The sequence below is a fragment of the Thermobia domestica genome, chromosome 13 (genome assembly GCF_964235325.1).
Source record: "Thermobia domestica chromosome 13, izTheDome1.hap1.1, whole genome shotgun sequence".
Taxonomy (NCBI): Eukaryota; Metazoa; Arthropoda; class Insecta; order Zygentoma; family Lepismatidae; genus Thermobia; species Thermobia domestica.
In genome coordinates, this window is record NC_137466.1 from 215506654 (window position 1) to 215529116 (window position 22463).

Consider the following 22463-nt stretch of genomic DNA (forward strand, 5'->3'; position numbering starts at 1 on the left):
TTCTCGTAGAAAAAGGATATAAATAAAAACCCAAAAGCTATAAATGCACAACATAAAGAAGTTGTTTTTTTTTAATCAGAACTGGCACTTAATTCTTTCTTTCATTTTTCTATAAAATGATGACGTTAGTGATATTTAGATAGAGGACTATTATGATGTGTGCCAAGATAGAAGTGTAGTTTTTAAACATACTTAGCCCCTCACTTCACATATAAGTATTTTACAAGAGTAAAATAGGATATCTTAGCAGTTTTATAATAGAAGATCCATAATATTGTACTAGAACATAGAAAATCTACCTGCAAGACTCCTCCCAGCTGTTGAACAACAAAAACCAGGGCAACACCAGCAGCACCAAAGAGAATGACAGAAGACTTCATTAGAATAAAAGTCTGTCTCTCCGTTAGAGGCTTTGTAAATGCACTTTTATAAAAGTCTTCAAGGGCAATCACTGCAACTGCATTCAGACCAGAAGATATTGAACTAACGAAATAAACAAATAATTCTTTAATTCAGGTAACAAAATTACAAACCTAATAATAAATATTAGCTAATCAATATTATCTAATGGCTTAGTTGACGGTTATAATTTATTGCCTGTTCTCAAATTTAGATACTTTCTCAATCAAATTTTATGAATTTGAAATATCTAGAACAACTGAATCTTCTCAAGTACTAACTTTTATTATAGCTAAAATTACATTGAATTTCACAAAATGAACATTTGTGGGTGTAACTTGGTTTTTGGCACACTTTGATATTGCGTTAATTATACTTGCCCAATCTTTACCCAAACTACTCAAATATTTTTACTCCTGAAGCCAAAACCCCCGATTTTGATCGCCCTTCCCAGTCGAACATTTTCCTTCTGAAATACAAATCTAAATTTAGCTCTTAAAGAAAAAGTGGAGCTGCCAACGAAAAGCTAGAAAACATGATTTAGGTAATTAATATTAACCCAAATGTCTGAATCGATATGTATTACTTTTAAATTACATGACTATGAAAAATTAGATTTGTTTTGAAATACAAGTAATACCTAAGAGTATTTGAAGTTTATTATACATTGTATGGTCTCACTCCAAAAGGAACCAACCGCGAAAATCTACCTTTAGAGAAATCAAAGCTTAAAGTTTTAGATCTTTTTAAGAAAGCATGCGTAACCTTGGAAATATAACTTTATTTCTATCCTTTTTCTTTCTTCTTCCTTTTTTTAACAAGTATTGTACTTTTAAGTACAATGAATATTAAGTGTTTAGCAACAAAATAATAGTGCAAGATACAATAATATTAATACAAATTGTGCCTTAGTTCACTATGACTTTTGCATTTGGTTTGTTATATATACGAAAAGAGAACGCTGACGGTATTCTAGGTTGTGCAAGTTACATTTTCAAGAGTCACTTATAACAAGCAGAAAATAGAATACTATGCACGTTCTTTGTGTATTAATACACTAAAATAATCGACCTAAATCGACAAGCAGTTTTCAATAAACGATCTTTTTTAGAGGCTGAAAACAAGCTTGTCCTAGTACATACTATGAAAAATTCGGCAAATCTGTATATTTGTATATAAGGTATTAGAAACACGCAGAAAAAAAAAAAAAAAAACAGATTTTCAAAATTTTCAGATTGTGTACTAGAGAAAGCTTACTTTTCATATCCCTGAAAAAAAATTCGTGTTTTGACAAGGGTTGTTTTTGTCATAAATTCTTCAATTGAAAAGTGTTTAATGTTTTGCTAACAAAAATACGTTTGTTTGAAGCAAGTCTCATTTCCATCATTCTATGTTGTTTTCTCGTTCCGTAACGATGTATTCAGCTGATGTACACTGTCCGTCGTCATTTTGTTATTAGTTGTTGTAAAACGAGTGGTAGATGGCTGGAATAAATTCCAGTAAGCTCCGCAAGTCCTTTATTTTCTCGTCAGTTAATCTTCTCGACAGCTTCAATAGATTTACCTATTTGTAAGACGTATGTTTTACCCTTAAGTCTGCTTTGTTTACAAATGTTCTTCTTTCATTGGAAAGGATCACCCTTCCTGTTTCGATGATTCCTACTTCTGGTTTTTGGAGTGGGCGAATCCGAAAGTACACAGCAGGAACAGATCATAAGCAATTAAACTATTAGAACACTGTACAAAGCATCAAAACCATTTTGAACAAAACTACATTTTCCGGTATTTTTTTAACTGGTGACCTATCGGGTTATATCCATAACAACTACCTAACCAGTTACAAGAATACCTGTTAGTTTACTTTAGTTTAGGTTAGGTTATTGTTAGCAACATACTTAAATTTAATATTACTATTGTTTTGCCAGCTGGAAAATTGTTCATACATTCCGATTCTGAGAGTTCTATTTGTTGCTACGATCAGTCTCTTTTCGAGCAACTGAAGAAAAGGTTTCCTACTCCTCACATGCCAAAACGAACTAAATACAAATTGCACTGGAAATAAGTATACTATTTTGTATTTGGTTACTAATACCCAATAATTTTAACATTTAATGTGTATTAAACTTGTGATATTTGCCACATTGTTGTACATGTACTGTGTTACTCAAGAGAACATGCGCAAACTGGTTTTTAAACTTAGTTCACTTTAGAATCTGAACAGTTTCACTCGAATTCGTAACACAGGATGTGAAAAACAATATTAGTGTGTTGATCTATTTCGACCAATAAAAAATTATGCTTACCCTGTCTCAGATGTTCCCGCACTAGAATCTGGTTTATAGACATCTGAGGATCCACCACTTATATCATAACTGTCTTCTTCTGCATAATTAATGCGAACATTTCTTAGCGTTCGTTTCGAACTAACTCCTGAGAAGCCATCTCGTTTGTATAGTTAGTTCGTTCTGTCGTCCTAAAGCCAGTGTTGCTAATCTCATGCCAAACAGAAACCCTTTCGTAAAACATTACCATTTTACAAAATGATCTGGTTCATCCTTGCATAAGAAAGAATACATAGTTTACAACTTATTCCCATGTTTAACTTAATAATGGAAATTTGGAGTTAGTTCACTTTGGCGGGAGACCATCCATATTAGTATTAGCCTACGCTTTATTTGAGATAATGCAACTTCAGATAAAGAAAGATAGTTGCTATAACCTTACCTTAATGCTGCACTGAATACTCCAGCCACGAAGAGGCCGGGTAAACCAGGAATATGTCCAGAAGTCTGCATCACAAGCACTGGTAACAACTGGTCCCTTGCTTTGGCAAGCTGAAAAATGTCACATATGTTTTACCTTTCTCATAGCTTACAGGTCATGAATATCCATGTATTTACCTATATTCACTCAAGTTAAAGAGACTTTATTTCTTTACATTACAATTCTCCCACGACGTATAAATTTAAATGTAAAACAATTTATCCCACAAAACATAATGCAGATTCCCAAATGATCTAGGTGTTTTTTATGCTAAATTTCCCTAAAACATTTATACCAAAACCACCATAGAAAGGAAATGTGTTTGAAAGCATCGTAATGTAATATGAAATCTTACCTTAGTTGTAATTGGATCACAGTTATGATATGTTGCATAAATGAGAAGTCCGCTGTAGCAACACATAGAAATAAGTATCATCGTCCCAAACACAAATAGCCACAGACCTCTGCAGAATACAATATCAACATATTATTATTATTATTATTATTACCTATTAAAGAACGTGTAAAGGGTCTTTACAAGTAAATGTCTTTTATTGGTATATATGTGGGCTGTAAGTCATTCCTTTTCTTAATAATAATAGAAACTTTTTACTGTTTTAAATTGTCCAATGTGTAAGTACTAAGGATATTGGCCTTTAATATTGAATTTGTTTTTAAAATTACAAACAGAATACGTTTGAGTTTATTACAACTACGCTGCTTTCTTCTTAAAAAACTTTCGATTGTGTGCAAAGCTACTTACCGCCGTGCATGTGCAAATGTAGGCAATGCAAGATATCTTTGTACCATATACTGATTTGTGGCATTTTTATGTAGAAGAAAAACAGTGTTTCCTACAGCAACAGTCCAAAATGTGTGACGGACTAAAGGATTCAGATCGAAACTGAAAAAAAGAAAGTGAATTTGAAGTTAGTACCAGTAAATCTCAAAATATACATAAATTATGAATTATACTCCTATGCTCAACTTATTATAGAAATGAGGAGAGATTTACACGTTTTATTCGTTTCATTTTGAGATTTTATGAGGTGTTTCCAGTGCCGTCTATAAAAGTGTCATATTGTTCTTAAAATATGTCAACCTTTTTATATTCATGATAGTGTTCTTGTGTTTGCCAACGAATATCTTGTTATAATGTTAATTAATTTGATTTTATTTGATTTCAATTTAGCGTCTTTTTAAGGGGGGATGCAATATGAGACGTGGACCTACAAATTAACGTGGAATCCGAGCCACATGAGCTCCTACTGGAATTCAAAACTGCGTGTCCAACGATAAAGGCGTGTACACAAAGCGCTTAACAATGAGGGGGCTCATAATATTAATGAAACTTCATTCCTGTTAGACGTGAATTTGGATAGTAATAAATAAAAGCACATTCATAGTGTAAGATTGCTGTCCTGTATGAATTGTAAGATTTAATAAGATGCAGATTTTTGATGCTAAGGTAACTTTGATGCATGGTTACGTATTTCATAATCATTTCAATAATTCCAATCTTCTATGAGTATTATTACATAGTTCGCATTGTTATCTGAGATAACCATATACCCATAGATTTCTATATATACGTTGCACAAAGAGACTACTTCACAATAAGTAATTAAAATTATTGCTATTATGAACAAGAATTAAGAAGCAATTGATTCTTTCCTCTATCTACTAGTAATATACTCAGTATTTATAGACATTACAAATTATATTTGGAATTTTACAATTATGAGTTTAAGATGAAACAAGTGAATATTTCGACTTTTTTCGTTTACGTGATAGAAGGGATAAACATAACATAATCTTTCCATTGCTGCAACTCTTATAACATTTGCTTCCGGATAAGTATTAATGATCAAAATAATTACCAAGAGAGGAAATCATGTCCTAGTGGAAATATTGGGGTTGTACATGGATTCATTTTGCTTTAGTACATGCTTTTATTGCATCAAAATGATGTTTTAAGCATAGGTTACACAGAACTGAATATTTAAAATCCTTGAAATCTTTGGATAGAACACATTCCAGTGAATCTGTAAAGTATCATTACCTACCTAGGATTAAACCGAATTAATTTAACTACCCAACTGCAAAGAAAAAATCGGATAAGGATTAAATTAAGGAAAAAAAAACATACACTATATATTCGATAATTTCCATTTCGTCCTTGAAATTTGATAACTTTCCCACCAGATTGTGCAGCATATAAAACGGTTGAAAGTGAGTAGTTTCGTATAAAGCGTGGTATACCTTTCACACAAGAAAATCACGATTGTATGACCACAAAAACTACTACTGTTTATGCTAAATGTATGTTAATAATTCATAGTTCAATTTTTGCTTTTTATTGCAATGACATTAAACATGTAACGCTGTCATTTAGGATAAGAAACTCTAAAATTTCTGGATTAGAAAGTAAATTACCCAATGAACATCTTAAAATAGAACACAATTCAGATTTTCTATTGTAATACGAATCAATGTAAACGATTCCTTATCAATAGATCCATTGTTTGAAATACCAAAGTATTGGTAGAAAATTTGTTTGCCTTTTTGTCACATTTAACAAACTTTGAAATACCGTCTTACCACATCACTTACTTAAACATACTAAGACGCCCACTCTCATAGTTTCTGTGAAAAACAGTCTGCAATCCTCCAACATCTGAGGTACCTTTAATCATTACAAATATCATGGAACCATACATTAACAGGGACTGCAGGACATCTGTCCATACCACAGCTTTTAGACCGCCCTATTTCGATAAGAAAAATAAGTAAATGAGAAAAATAAATAAAACTCACATACAGTTATTTCGGTTTTTAAATATATTTAAACATTTAAACTTAAATTCTGTACGATGTAATCATAGACAACGGCAGTCCTTTGACATACTCTACTTTGCCACCAAATAACCAGTTTTGACAAATTAACATAAAGGTGTACTTATTTCAAATAACATTATATGAGATTCCATCATACATTAGATTTCATCATTCCATTATAATTCATATATATATATATATAAAACAAAAATTATAATACCACATGTATTACTCAGTGTTGCTAACTAAGGACACTACAACATCACAAACATCCAAATTTTGGAACCTCTACAGTGACAAACAATGTAATGGACATGAAAATGTTTTTAGTGGCGAGTGGTATGGTAATGATACTACTTGACATGGAATATATATATATATATATATATATATATATATATATATATATATATATATATATATATATATATATATATCTATTATAAAATTAACCATAAAAACTTTAACATTATTTTATCCCGTCAAGTATCAAGTTTAAATTATTTTTGACCCTTGCACCGTATATTTCCTGTAACAAATAAAGTTGCTTTCCAGATTAAAAGCAATACATGTCATTGTTAAGTAGATAAAAAATTAATTGAATTTTAGAGGCGTGCACAATAATAAATACAGAAAAATTAACATTTCTGAGAGATCGTTCATTTTTATCCGATCATGTTCACACGGTTAAATATTGAATCCTCAATTTTGAATTTAAAAAGCCTGTATTACGGTTTGAAGTTTGAATTTAATACTTTTGGAGATGAAGTAGTTAATTAATCCTTTTTTACTGAACTAATTATATAAGTGATTGTTTCTTTAATTGACTAGTGAAACAAAATGAGCAGATTATTATAAAATATGTCCTCTTTTCTATTTGTCCTCATTTCAGTTTTCTCTCAAATGACTGGTACATATGTTAGATTGTTTAACAAAGTTTTTGAATAAAACAATAGTAGGCCATTCTTTTACTGTTTATTCCAAGGGCATACTTTCGAGGAGCTGCGTGTTCCATGGAGCTAAGAATGATTCAATTACTATTGCCAATATACCAAAATAGTCTCACAATGAGCCCCTCATATTTTAATTTCCCCGAAAAACATTTCCTGGAAGAAAGCCTGATTGAAATCACTCTTGAAATCCCAATCTTGATACCAGTAGAATTTAATTTTCTGCTAACCTTTAGAATTAAACATTATCGATTAAACATACCTATTAATTAAAGATCATCACACACGATATTTTAAATAAAACGTTTTACATAGTTTTCTACTGATTTTGAGTGAAGCTTTATATTCTACCTTAGACAGTTCAGAGAATTTTTGCAAATTATTATTTTTTCAAGAATTAACCTTGACATCTTCTTTTGTGACGCTTATAAAGAAAATTATTTTCTTTTAGAGATGTTATTACTCACCACGCTTGTGTAGAATATGCATACAGTACAAACTATTGGAGTTATGATGTGAATGTTTACACCTGTAACTAAGAAGAAAGAAAGGTGATGTTAGTTTTTTTGTTCAATTGATTATCCGATTGTTCATTTAGATCAGCAACATAATATCTTCCTAAAATTAAGAGATAATTTTTCAATGTGTAACGCCACTTTTATTTCGTTGTATGAAATACAACCGTCATTCTTCAAGTTGAGAAGAATTTAGATACGTATAAAACACAATTATTTTCATATTAGAAGTCGAGATGAAACTTCAAAATGTATTATTTTTACTGAAAATTGTTTCACTTCGTAAAATAATTTCTATGAAATACGTTGGCCTTACTGTTAACATGCAAAGCTCTTTATTTTTTACTGTTTTGCACTTATATCGACAATGGTAGTCCCTTAATGGCTGTTTAGTACAACTACTTAGGACGTACAACCTACAACCTCAAAGTACAAACCACGTATTAAGGTTCAGCTTGACACCTTAATATTTTTAACACATTTTCTCATTGCAACAACTAGAATAAAATAATTTTTGGACAAGTAATAAAACATTTGTGGATTAAATTATATTTGCTTGCGCTTAAAAGAGCATAAGTAATATAAATCAGATCACCTCATTAAGGCGACGACTTCATAATTTCGTGAACTTCAACTCCCGTTAGTCACTTTGCCAAGACCTTCAGTGACGATATCAGAGCTATTTTTATTAAATAAAACTACAGATAACTATCAACCAATACAATAATGTATCCTTAAAAGACTGATGTTTTGTATTTCATAGATAGATCTTGAGATATTTACCTTGATTGAAAGCCAGGGCCGGAACATATATAACAACAGGAATCCAACACAACTAAAAAGTAATAATAATAATAATAATAATAATAATAATAATAATAATAATAATAATAATAATAATAATAATAATAATAATAATAATAATAATAATAATAATAATAATAAAATTAAGATTAACATGAAGTCAAATCTTTGAGTTTAACGTTCTACGATTACACCCTTTAGGCTAAGTTAGACAATGATTATGACAATTGGATGATGATGCAAGAATTGGTTGATCAAGAATGTGGGAGGAAACTGACGTCATTCCTCACTAACTGTCAGTAACGAAAGTGAGTGCAAGTAGTTTTACACAAACTTGCGAAAAACTTTGCTTTTCGTTTTACAGTATGAAATAGAATTTTTAAAGTTTACCTCTTGTATCACTTCTCAAATTCTCTTTTCAAAAAGTAATTGTTCGTTGTTCACACAGTTTGTGATAAGCTACCTTTTTATATGTTGTTTAGATTAATTGAAAAATCATTTATCTGTTTTATTGTAGTTCCTGTTACTAATAATACTCCAAGTTACATATTATTGGAAGATTTATAATCTGACATGTGGCATGTTACCTTATTAAATGGGATACTATCTACTATGTTGTAATGTTCCACAAGGTTGTGTTTACAAACATCCACAATGTGCTTCTATTTACAATGATCCAACATGTGTTTCTGCTTACAAACATCAACCACATGCATTTTACTACTGGCTGCTAGAGCTGCAGACAAATGAGACAACAGCGACACCACTGGTCACATGACGACGGAGGAACAGCAGCGCCACCGTATCACCTGGATGAGAGGGTTTTAACGACAGCTATCAGTCTCGGCTGGTCAAATACTCCTTTATTGGCATGCAGTCGAGCTAGAAAGTACCTCAGCTAAACTCAAAGCCTTTAGCTTGCAAAAGAGCTATCGGTTATTTTTCCTCCTGGCTTGCAGTAGAGCCTTGTGGGAAACTTTACCTCTCCTTCTGCTTGCAGTGGAGGAGCAGGAGTTCCTAATCACAACTCCGGTCAAGCTCGCAGTGGAGCTTTGTGTGGACCCTAATCCTTCTCTTCTTGCAGTGGACCACAGACTGTCCTACACCTCATTACATAGCTGGCTCCGTGAGGATTTCTTCTCGAGACAGTGAGATCGAGGAGACACCTACTTAAACCAAAAACATTAGAGAATTTGTATCTATTTTGTATTACAGTGGAATTTTGTAATAAAATCTGGTAGAGGGAAAACAATCCTGGACTGTAATTTGCTCTACCTGTGCTCTACCAACACCTTCACAAGCAGAATTTCATTAACTTGGCCTTATTCCTCTAAGACCAGTGGATACTTCATTTAGTTGCAGATTAAAATGAATTAAAATAAAAATGTCACGTAAATGACTTAGTCAATTAATAAACATGTGGCTTCACAACACATCACACATATTTTACATAGGCCATTTTGGATACAATGCACAATATAAATATCTTATTATTATATACATATACTACAAATGACATGAAAGATTATTAAGAGAGGCAATAGAAATAAAATTACATGATACAATCTTAAATAGAGAGAAGAGTATGAACTTGGGAAATACTTGGAATATTTTATTATAATATAAATGTGAAGGGAAATCAAGAAAGAGACTGAGTAATAATAATTATGAAAATTGTTAATATCATAAATTTCAATCAAATTGAAAATTATATCAATCTAACATTTAAAACTGTACCATAACAATTGTGCAACAATTCCGTAAATTAGTGTAAATCTCATTATAAAGGGAGTCAGTTGCCCTGAAACGAGTCAAGATGTATAAAACATGGCTGGAACAACCAAAAGTTTAACTTATTTAATTAATATTGTAATCATACGAATGTGACCAGTTCAATTCAATATTGTTAATTTATTAACTTCGCTAAAGTGAGCAATGGGTCAGGTAGGGTTCACCAAGCCTAATCCTTGGACCTGCTCTTGCCAATAACCACATTTATAATATAATTTTATAGGTACGAAAATGCCAAGATAGGTAGGTAACTATACAAATACGTATTACTAACCAACGACAGTACATATAATCCAGAGCCAAAAATCCTTACAGTCTTATTAAACCGTCTTTCCAAATACTGAAATTAAAAAGAAGCATAATTAAAGTCTTGTGTAAAATTTATCCTTAAGATTAGAAATACGTTCATTATAGAAATTAAACTGATGTATGATAAATGGATTATGGTATATTAAAAAGAAACATTCTATTTGAATTTGCTGTGATTGATTCCGTTAGTTTCCGTCAATGGTGTCTAAACTACCCTCAGTAATGCTGTATTTGTCAAAAATAAAATTTGTAGCACGTCATTCATTTGCCTCGCAGTAATTAGCACAACAAATGCATTGGCGATAAAAAGTAGTTAAACATTTGAATGTATTATACATTCATTTTAAAGTTTACTTCACAGGCTACACACATATATATGATACAAAGTAAGGCAATACAATTCAAAATGAATTTTGGGTAAGTATTATATATCCACATTTTTACTTCGCATATTTAAAAAGAACATTGTTATGCACTACTCAAGTATTTCACTTAAACGTTTCATTTGTTCCAAATGTTTTCAATTGCTCCTGTCATTTCTCTATAAAACTAAATCGCAGAAACAAAAGAACACAGCAACACATTTCAGAATAAGTTCAGATTAAGTATTTTTGATCCCCAATTTCTAACACCTCATACCTCTACTTTTGTAAAACATTAAGTTTGCAAAGTCAAAAATATCAGTTGAAAGTTCCATTTCGTTCCAAAACATAGAATACACTCAAAAGGAAACACATATGCAAAGGAAATATGATAACTAATAAATAAATGAATAAAATTTAGAACAAGTTTTGGAGATTAATAATTTGCTATACCTAAAAGATTTGATAGTTAACAAATAGAAAGGTTCGTACACGCAAAATTAAAAGTTCGTAAAACCTCTTATATCCCAAAGAAAGAATGTTACTGTTTTGATTGCCACAGATCCTCTAAGATCTTGTATTTTCCCCATTGCAATACCATTGCCTGCTAACACATGTCTCTGAACAGTCTCTCTAGACATACTAGAGATGATCACCCAGCATATTACTAAAAAGATGTTAGATGTTGTACATGTATCTTCAGTGTTATTACCTTTACATACCTGTATCTTACATCTAGCAACTACAGGTTTCCATTACTTTGATAGCTTTCTGTATGTCTTCACTATTATCATGTTACTGTATCGTGATTAGAAAGAAGCCAATGATAGATATAGTCAGTGATTTGAAAATAATAACTGTTTGTATCCAGGGATCTACTTATAATGATCCTGCTTTGATATTTTCACATTTCAGTATCGGAATTCGTTTCTTTTGTCTGTTCCAGAAAGTTTCTTACTTGATTATTTAACAACCAATAAAAACTACGCTTGTCCAGTTGACTAAAATGGTTTATAGATATCTTATAAGTATAGTTTACTGACTAGTAAAGGTCACGTTTGGGTGAATAAAGTTGCTGCCCGAGGCATACGTGATAGAGTAGTACTATGTGTACGCAATATTCCAGGGAAAATTTAGGTGCAAAGCTCAAAGGGTTTAGGAGATACAGTGACTAGAATGTCATATGGAGGTACATGTTAGAGTCGTAATACATAGTCCAAAAGGTAAGGGAGAAGTCTTATACCTATTATTTCCTCTAAACTAGATTATATTCGTGTTTTCAGCATATTTAAATGATGAAACACAAGAGAAAGTTGTTTGTTTTGCAAATCCGAAATAGGTTTGTTGTTGCACAGAAAAGTTAACAACTACTACAATCAATATGCAGTTCAGAAAAGAGTGCATGCCTCGCATAAATACTCTGCTCACAGTGAGCACACCTGAGGAGCGTAATCAAGTCGCACTTCAAACATTGTCATTCACAATTCCATCAAAGCAGTAATCCTGAGAAACGATCCAACTCCAAGGTTCCTCATTGAAGTATCCAGCCTTATGGAAAGCGAATCGAATCATGTTGCGAAAACGAGGAGCACTGAACTGGTAAATTGTAAACGATTGAAGTTATGTGGACCTGTCACAATGCCAACTATTCACTTTACTTCCTGTTATTGATATATCAGTGATGAAATGAACAAAGGCTTTGTATGGACGAAAGAGGTGAACATCCAGAAGCTGAATCATGCCACTACATCCACCAGGTATCAGCCGTTTGATCAATACAAAGTCTTCTAGCACACACTGTGACGAAAGACTGTTGACTTTATTAGCAGACCATGAGTCAAGTAACAGAAGGACTTAAGATTATACTAGCTGGATCGGCTGGCTTTACTGCAGGGAACCTACCGTTTGGTTCAACCACCAGAACATACATGGGACGCCGAATTACTACTTCCATGGACACAACCGTCATTATCATGTAGGAATATGTTGCACTCACATATCCTACTGTTGTTTTGATGTTCATTGACCCTTTCTCCCTCAACGTCCGGTACGAATGCAATTCCTTCTAGAAGAGACCTTGATCCGCATTGAAGACATTGGCAGCTGGAATGTCAGTCATCATAAGATCACGTACTGGAATAGACTATAACATGTACCTTCATGTGACCTTCTAGTGGCTCTATCTCCTAAACCTTTTGAGCTTTGAACCTAAAACTTCCCTGGCTATTGAGTACACTTAGTAATACTCTATCACATATGCCTCGAGCAGCAATACTCACCCAAACATGATGTTTATAATTCTGTACTATAGATATTCAATATTATTAAGATTATTTCTTGACACTTTTCTTCTAATTAATTAGCCAAAGTACTTACCTCATAAGACGAAGTAATTTGTAAAGTATGAAAAACGGGGAGGTAAACGTAGTTAATGATGAATCCCATCAGAATCATTGAAATCATTGTTACGTAATATTGCATTCCAAACATGTAAATCTCGGCTGGAATACCAAGGAGAGCAACTCCTGAGGCATAACTGGAAAACATACGAACATACAGTATAATTAATATATAATTATGATATAATGTAAGAAGTCGTTCCATATCTTTAATATTTTAAAATCACATGTGGTTGGTTCAATTAGAGTTTAGGATCCTTGTCAGAATCAAGGCTATATGAGACATAGACTGCAGTTTAAACTGGGATTCAAACCACATGCGAACATGCGAATAACCTCCCCATATAACTATAAATGAGGTCTGTCATCTACAGTAGTGCAGATATTGCAATATGTTGTTTTCATTGGCCTAACTAGGATAGTTTGATAGGAAGGGGCTGGTGTCTTGCTTCTGATAAATGCAGAAATCAGTGGAAATAATTTGTTACTTTCTTTTCTTATTCCATTCTGCGCATTCATTTTGGTGACTTCCTATTAGCGTGTCTTTCTCTATTTTAATTATCATCTCTTCAAATTCATTTCTCTCTCTGTTTCTCCTTGAGTTCTACGGTATCTTACTTGCAGAGCGAAAAGGAAAGTCCATCAAGGTTGATTCCGTCTCTTGATTCCTCTATTCCTATTCATTTTCTTTTCATTTTCTCAAACAAAATTTTATGTGCTTTAAATCTAAACTGTCATGTATATAGATCAGTGAAGAAATTATTAAGTAACTTAAAACTATTCCGGCTTAATTACAAAAAAAAAAAAAAAAAAAAGAAATCCCTATTTATATGTAAATTTACTGATACAATTCCTAGAGAAAGCAAATACAGTTAGTTATACACTTAACTATCTAAGTTTACTACTTCACTTCTGAGCAACAGAGATAGGCTTACTTCTAATAGCATGCTACAACTTACAACTTTTAAATATGAATGTAATGTCTTTAAATTGCAGTTGGCAACATCTCTTAATGCAATCTCTTTTTACGGGATTGGAGTGCTATACATTCGCTAAAATAAGAAAGTTCATATATACAGATAAAACTTGTCACACACTGAATCTAGACCATCTTCAGCTTACGATTGTTTACAGAAAATACATCAAATATCTGTTGTGTTATCACAGTATGATTAGCAATGTGATTCTTAATGTTATGCAGAGCTATGTCTGAAAATCTCTATCTGTTCTTATAATAGTTCTTAGTGACGTTTTGATGGATAGCATAGAAAACAAAGTCCTTTCATAACCAGCTGAGTAGACAGGAAGTGGTATAGCAAAGTAAGTTCCTTATTGATCTTTGCTCTTAGATTCATCATTTGACTTCAGTGCTCTTGTTTTCCTTATGCTCTTAAGGAACACAGTTTCAGTTTAGGTTTAACATTATTCTAGAGAGCTCTGGACATCCTACTTACACCTACGGTTCTTCTATTGCGACTTACATGCCATCCTCTATGATAAAGTTCAATTTTCATAAGGACATCAGCAGAGGGTATTTGTTTTTTGACCTCTAAATAATGCAAACTTATTGCGTCAAAATCTTCCCCAAATAGAACACTTTCTCATTTTTAATGAGTAAGGTACTCAAGGATGACTCATAATAGTTACAATTATCAGATAAATATAATCTAAAATAGGAAATACACTTCTAAATTTAGCTTGCTATCTCATCTGGGATGACGTCTAATTGTTTGTTTGTACCTTCTTAAATATTTTACCTAACTGGTTCGTACTAGCTTTACCATTTTAAATAACTAAAAACTAGAAATACAAATCGCTGAGTAAAACAACGCTTTTTTTTAAAAAAATAATAAATGTATAGTAGTTTCGCCAACATACTGAACATATTTGTTTCATCACACACTGTAACCTGATGAATATGTTCAGGGTTAGTTGAATGGTTGCTGAAATTATTACATATTTGCTATTTTAAAAATAAACGTGGCTTTGCTCAGTGTTTTGTATTTCTAGTTTAAGTTATTTAAGATATCAAAGCTAGTATGAAGACGAAGGGAAGCATTTTTACATTTTGTGCTTTATATTGGTGTCAGGAATCACCTTCCAAACGTTGTTGGTGTTGTTTTAAAGTTGTGAAATATAAATACTTGCTAGATATAAAATATGATCACTTATACTTACAAGAACATTTTTTCCCAATATGCTTTTAGATAGCTTGGAAATTTTTAATATCCTACCTGGCGATAAGTGATAATCCCACTGGAACTGTCCCCATTCTCCTTCCGCCCATAAGGTAATCACTGAGTGTTTGACGTTTGACAATAAACCCATAATAAATCCCAATGGCTCCTGACACAATTAGTAGAATAACGAAAATTAAGTAATCTGGCCATGCAAATCGCCGAAGGGCCTCACCAGCTTCTTCTAAAGATACAGTCTTGTTCGACACATCCTATAATAAGATGGGAAACTAATGATCTTGCAAAGTTTTATAATGAGAGCACACTAAAACATAGCATTGATGCCTGATTAATATACATTTTTTACAAGAGTCAACACTTCAATTGTTTCCCTCGAAATCTGAACGATTTTCTTTCAGATGAAAGAATTTCAAGTGTTAAAATTTGCAATTTCTTTACAGTAAGTATTAAAAATGTTTTCAATCTTCCAAATTGTACTAATAAGAAATAGTAAATTCTTTCATTACTACTACTACTAATTATTATTACTACTATTTATGCCCCACAATTATTGAGACTAAAGGTGCTGGTAATCACACAAATGATGCTGGTAGAATTCCATCTACACAGTGTTTCTCCACCACAAAACTCACTTCGTGGGAGCTGAGATCAAATCCTGGACTCCACGTGTCAGAGGTATAATAATAATAAACATTATTATTTCGTATTATTATTATTATCCGTGTAACGTGGGTTCCTGTCACAATAGCATAGCTCGTCTTTTGGTTCCAGATAGAGGAGGCCTCTAGATCTTCAAATATATTAAATAAGCTGTTATGGACAGACAACGAGGAGGATCCATCAGCTTGGGAATTTGTCGTGATGGTAACAACCTCTCCTGTAAAATTAAAATGTTCACAGAAATCTCGGAATTGAAAACTGAGCTAGACTCGCGAACTTTGCAACATCGAAAATCTTTATTGTGAAGAGTACAAAAATCCGACATCGTGACATTCATAAATTGGACCTCATCAGATGAGAAAAATACATAATCAAATTGGTCACGTCTTAGTAGATATACGAATACAGTCTAGCATAATTGATATTCACTCGTTTATAGGATCTTACTATGATACTAACCATTATTTTGTACCAGCGATTATGAGATAGAAAGAGTATCGCTGGAAAAGAAAATCATCAGCATTGATAACGCAGACGTTTAATAAATTAGATAATAATCCTGCGAGAAAGACGTCGAATACATTTTCGGTTTACAAGGTTCAGAATACATTAGTGTTGAAGGCACTTCAGCTAAAATTAGTGATAGCATTAAAATTTGAACAGAGATACTAGGTACTTTTCACGTCGAGAATAGACTGAAACAAGGAGATGCCTTGTCGCTATTATTAAACTTTGTCATGGAATACGCTATAAGGAAAATCGAAGATAGCCACCAGGGCATAGATTTGAACTGTTCACCAGGTTATGGCGTATGCTAATAATGTAAATTTAATAGGGGATGGGAGAAAAATAATAGAAAGAAACACAGATAGATTATTAAACGCTTGCAGGGACATGGGTTTAGAAGTAAATGCAGAGAAAACTAAATACATGGAAGTGCGTCGAGACCGTAATACGGCGAATTATGAATGTGTTAAATATTAAATAATACTTTTGATAAAGTGGATACTTTCAAATATCTAGGATCAATATTAACAGACGAAAATCATATTCACAAGAAATTAAATGTCGATTGAAAGCAGGGAACTCGTGTTATTATTGAGTTCAGAATCTCCTGTCGTCGCTGATTTTTCAGGAATTCGAAGCTTAAAATATATAAAATGATTACCATGCCTGTTGTTCTGTATGCTTGCGTAACATGGTCGCTTACTCTGATGGAAGAATGTAGACTGAAAGTATTGGAGAACAAGATCCTGAGATGAATATTCAGACCCAAGAGGAACGGAAATGGGAAATGGTGGAAACTTCATAACAAGTAACTGCATAATTTATACGGTTTACCGAACAATGACATGTAGGTAATATGGAAAAAAGTAGGAATACTTTCAAAGCCTTAATTGGAAGATCAATCGGAAAACGACCATTAGGAAGACCTAGGCGCAGATGGGAGGACAATATTAAGATGAATCTCGCAGAAATTGGAGTACAAAGTAGAAACTGAATCCAGTTGGCTAAGGACGCGGCATTAACCTCCGGTTCCATAGAACATAGAGTTAGTTTAGATTCTGGTTATTTGGAAATGCATAGACACAAGCCATAGTTTGACCAGAAACGCCCTAAACTAGCAAAGAGGAGAAGGCATCATAAACTCTGTTGTCTTCAAAATCCGAATGATAGAACTGCACAAAATTTCACAGACATCAGGCAGGAAACTTTCTAAATTTGTAGAACAAAGAAATTTTATGCTTTGAAAGCTAAACTTATTGAACTTGAAATCTAAACAGGAAGAACGAAATATTCAGTACATATATAAAAGCATAAACGGTTTTAAGAAGGGCTATCAACTTTGCTCTTAAATGCGAGCACTAAACAAAGCGGATGTAACGTTAATAATTCTAACGGAAACAGATAATCCGAGGGGCATACTTAAAGTCGTGAGCAACATCTTTCTACAACCGTAATCTTTAGTTGAAAGTGAAAGCAAATATATCATCTCAATCTACACACCTTTCTTTCTTTCTTTCCAGCCGTTGATGCTGTTTGTTGCTAGCACCTGACCACAGGCAGCACTTCCAAAATGGCAGGCAGCGATGTTTCGTTTCGACAACGTGTTGTTATCGAATTCCTTGATAAAGACAGACAATCTGCTTCTGAAATTCATCGCAGACTGCAGAGTGCCTATGGAGATATGTGCTTGGGTGCCAGCAGTGTTAGGAGGTAAGTGAAACATTTTAAGAATGGAAACACGAGTATCGAAGATGAGCCTCGCAGCAGGCGCCCTCGAATTGCCTTCATGAAACTAAACAAGGTTAAGGATAGATGAGCTGATTAGGGGAGATGGGCGTATCACTGTGAATGAAATCACTGTAAAACTTGGTGTTGGACATAGTACTGGGCAAGAAATGATTCACAGCTTAGGTTACCGGAAGGTTTGTGCTCGTTAGATCCCACTAACCATTGCCAAATGAAGGTAATGACTTTTTGATGAGTATTTTGACTAGGGATGAAAGCTGGTTCCACCATTATGAACCTGAAACAAATTGACAGGGTATGAAATGCGACAACTCGAATTCGCCACCGAAGAAGAAAGTGAAGACAGTGCAATCGGTAGGGAAAGTTATGGGGAGTGTCTTCTGGGTTGCATTCTGGTTGGTTTTCTTGAGTTTGCACAAACCATAAAATCTGCCCGCTACATCCAGACAATTTTGAAGCTCTGTCGTGCCTTGCGTGATAAACGTCCTGGAAAGATCATCTTCAACAGGATAATGCACGTTCGCAAACTGCACGTGCCACTATGAAGCAGGTCAGGAGATTTAGGTTGGAAACACTTCCACATCCTCTCTACAGCCCCGACATGGCACCCTCTTACTATAATCTTTTCGGTTTTGTGAAGGAACATATGCAAGGCCATTGCTACGACATTGGAGGATTTTCGGCAAGCAATGTGTCAGAACGATGGGGAAAATGTGTGAAAAAGAAACGGAGACTTATGGTTAAGTGAAAGAATGGTCTGTAGATTGAGATGATATATTTGATTTCACTTACAAATAAAGATTACGGTTGTGAAAAATGTTGTTAAGGGGGGGAGGGGGAATTGTAAAAAATTGAGATATATATGTAAACAAACTCATTCTCTCATTGACTACTAGCAACATTGTTTTCGACTTCTTGACCGGGGTCACATCCAATTGACTTAACTCGCTGTAACAATACCAAATGCTCTTTGTTGCTGGAAGTGCATTTGATGAATAAAGTTTGAGTACAATCACATGCGTACGCAGAATTTCATAAATCACTCACGCAAACATACAGACTCACTCTATCTTAGGACACACAATTTTTGTAAATATGATACATGTTTAATTATCCATATCTTTTCTGAGGGAAATTAAAACCAAGAAACACCCCTCTTCATGTACGGCCCTGAATATATTTGTATTAATGTGTTAAGTGTATATATATATATATATATATATATATATATATATATATATATATATATACATCGTTACAAACTAAAGGAAGAATCTCATACATCTGTATACAAGAATTAGTACATCTCATGTCACTTAAATATTACAAACACAAAATTCTATTTCCAAAGGACATTAAAAAAAATCAGTGAAATCATGTAAATTAGTGAAAACGAAATATAGCGAAAGTAAAGTCAATACGCTTGGAGACTTTATGGATTTAATGTTGGAATAAAGTATTAATTCTTCGGATGTTATGACTCATTGAGTAATTACCAAAATGCAGTAGGGAGCCTTTCTGTATTTTTTGTTATTGAATCCGTTTTTTTAAAAAAATCCCCGTTCATTTTTAATATTTGTTCAGATGTAGAATACATAAAAAGAGTAAGAAAATAAATTAACTACGGTAGATTATATTATATGAAAAAATCTTACCATAATACTAAAATAATTAAATTTTCACTTTCTGCTCATTACACAAAAGAATTTTCATTTCTCGAAGGAAAAGGTAAAATTGCTTTCCATGATAATACGTCTTCTTTTACGCATGTTAATATATATATTTTTTTTCTGTATACATGTAGGTATTAGATAAGAAACAGAACTTCAAGAATTTCTTCATTTCCGAACATGCTGATTTATGTTGTTTTTCTTATCTGTAATTTCCTATTTTATACCACAGCAGTAATGTTTTCTGCATAAAAATATTTGTTTGAAAGTACTTTACGTCTCCAGATCTTAATATTTGGTTACAATATCTTTCGAATACTTACAATATTAGCGTAAATCTAGATATAGGATCAACATGTTGTTACGAAACTTCTTACTATCAATGGAATATACAGGAATGTTTAAAATAATATCGCCAATCATCTTTGTTCTAACGACTTCAACCAGGGACACACACAATATTTTTCCAAGGGCTGATTGATCCAATATGCAGATGAAATTATTGAAGATTATAAATGCGAATATAGATGAAATTGATCAACTATCGACCAAATTTTATCGTTCGTCAAATATTGGAAATAAAATACCCTGGTGGATCAATCATTTATTGTTTTCAGGTAATAAAATACCCTGGTGCATCAATCATTTATTGATTTCAGGAAACAAAATACTCCGGCGCATCAATCATTTATTGATTTCAGGAAATAAAATACCCTGGTGCATCAATCAATTATTAATTTCAGGAAATAAAATAATTCGGTACATCAATCATTTACTGACTTCAGGAAACAAAATACTCCGGTACATCAATCATTTATTGATTTCAGGAAGACCTATTACTGTGTCAGGAGAGTTACATTGTCCAATACTCTTACCGGATTTGGAACATCCGAAAGCGACCTAAATTAATTAAAATGCTCTTAAATGAATTTGAAAGTGAAGTCCAAGTAGAAAAATACTTATCTCCGAGGTTTCATGTCAAAGATGGCCTAAAACTATGATGTGTTGTCCCCATGGGGTAACGTATCGATTGGGAAATCATCTTCGGTATTTCTACACAGCAGCTCTTTGTCTACTATTAGAGTCCCATACACGTAAACAACACAGTTGTATTGTTCAGTGCTAAATCGTCCTACCATTTGTAATATACGATAACTTCCACTTATTTCCACTCATTTGTTTACATCTCAGCGTAACCATCAAATAACCTCAATGGAAGTTTGCTACGACCTGCATATACAAAACTTATTAGTGTTTTCGCCAAATGACCTGACAGAGCGAGGGCAGGTGATAATAGCCGAGTAGCCTCTGACATTGACATCCAATCATGAGATTCAATCTGAAGAGCACAGTTGGAATTTTAAATGTCCTCGATGTTTCTCTCGTCTCGGTAGTCATAAAAAATTAAAAATGAATAAAAATAAAAGTTTATTTATTTATTTATATATAGGAGCGGACTCCAGTGTTTGGCTTTGGAACAATGCAATATGGGTTCAAGTTCCTCTCAAGAGTATACTTTAATATTGTGGCAAGACTCGTTTTTCGAGTTAATAATTTTGTATATTTTCAATTTTATTTTTAATGTTTACGTTACATGAATCGTATATTAAGGTTAAGGTGATTGAATGTTATGTATGAGATATAATGCAAGCTGCACAATGTTATTATTCCAGAGTCAGCATAATGTTGTAAATAGAATGTTAATAAAATGTCTTCGTCGAGAGTCTGGCAATGCAGGAAGGTAATGCAGACAATGCGTCTATTCTCGCATTAGCCAGATTCTGTGCATTGTACAAAGAGAATCTGTAAGATTTCACAAATTTCACGAAATCACGGATATGCGGAAATTGCTTAGAATCGAGAAATCAGAGTGTGTCGAGAGTTGCAGTTTTTGAGTCTTGACACATGGAAGGAATTTGTTTTCCATGTGAAAAGGGGTCGCACGTGCCGACAAGCAGCCGACAAGCAGACGACAAGCAGACGACAGAAGTTGGACCAGGCTCAACAAAACCAGAGGATGAGAGAGGTTCAGGATCAGTTCTTGGAGGTTCAAGATCGAGTCTTGGAGATCGAGTCTTGGAGATCATCAGTGGAGATCAGTCAGGAGCAGTTGAATTCAGTCCATGATTAAGCCTTGGAGAACTTAGTTAAAATCGCCAGACAGTCAGATGACAGCCAAAGGAAAGTCATCGTAATCAACATAATTCGTACCACGTAGAACGTCACGTCCAGATAAGCATTTAAGAGGAATCCATACCTCAATGCTCGCCCTCGCCGTCCAGTAATCAGGAGTATCATCAGAGAGGAGCTACGTTCGACACCAGGTCATCGTTGGAGCGACACCAGAATCTTCAGGTATGTGTTACACCTACTCAGGGCTCAAAGGCTCAATACTCGTCCATTGCAATACTCGTCTGGCAAATGTTCCTAGTATTCGTTATTAAAAGCATCACGAAATCCTACAGTCAAATCTTACTTATGAGAAATATAGTGATATCAATTTAAATGAAGTTAACATTTTCTTATTTGTATTTATCCCCATTTGGTAAACCT

The 22463-nt window shown here is 33.3% G+C and overlaps 1 protein-coding gene across 1 annotated transcript; it reads right to left on the bottom strand.

Moving 5' to 3' along the window:
- Nucleotides 1-200: 200 nt before the first annotated feature.
- On the bottom strand, nt 201-18898 carry LOC145667966 (sodium-coupled monocarboxylate transporter 1-like). Its single transcript, XM_081735391.1, has 11 exons — nt 18857-18898; nt 15364-15578; nt 13107-13266; nt 10334-10399; nt 8248-8299; nt 7417-7484; nt 5775-5929; nt 3925-4065; nt 3517-3625; nt 3123-3232; nt 201-483 (listed from the first exon to the last, which is right to left on the bottom strand). Exons 1-11 carry the CDS (start codon nt 18896-18898, stop codon nt 201-203), a joined length of 1401 nt encoding a protein of 466 aa, XP_081591517.1.
- Between the last annotated feature and the right edge of the window lie 3565 nt (nt 18899-22463).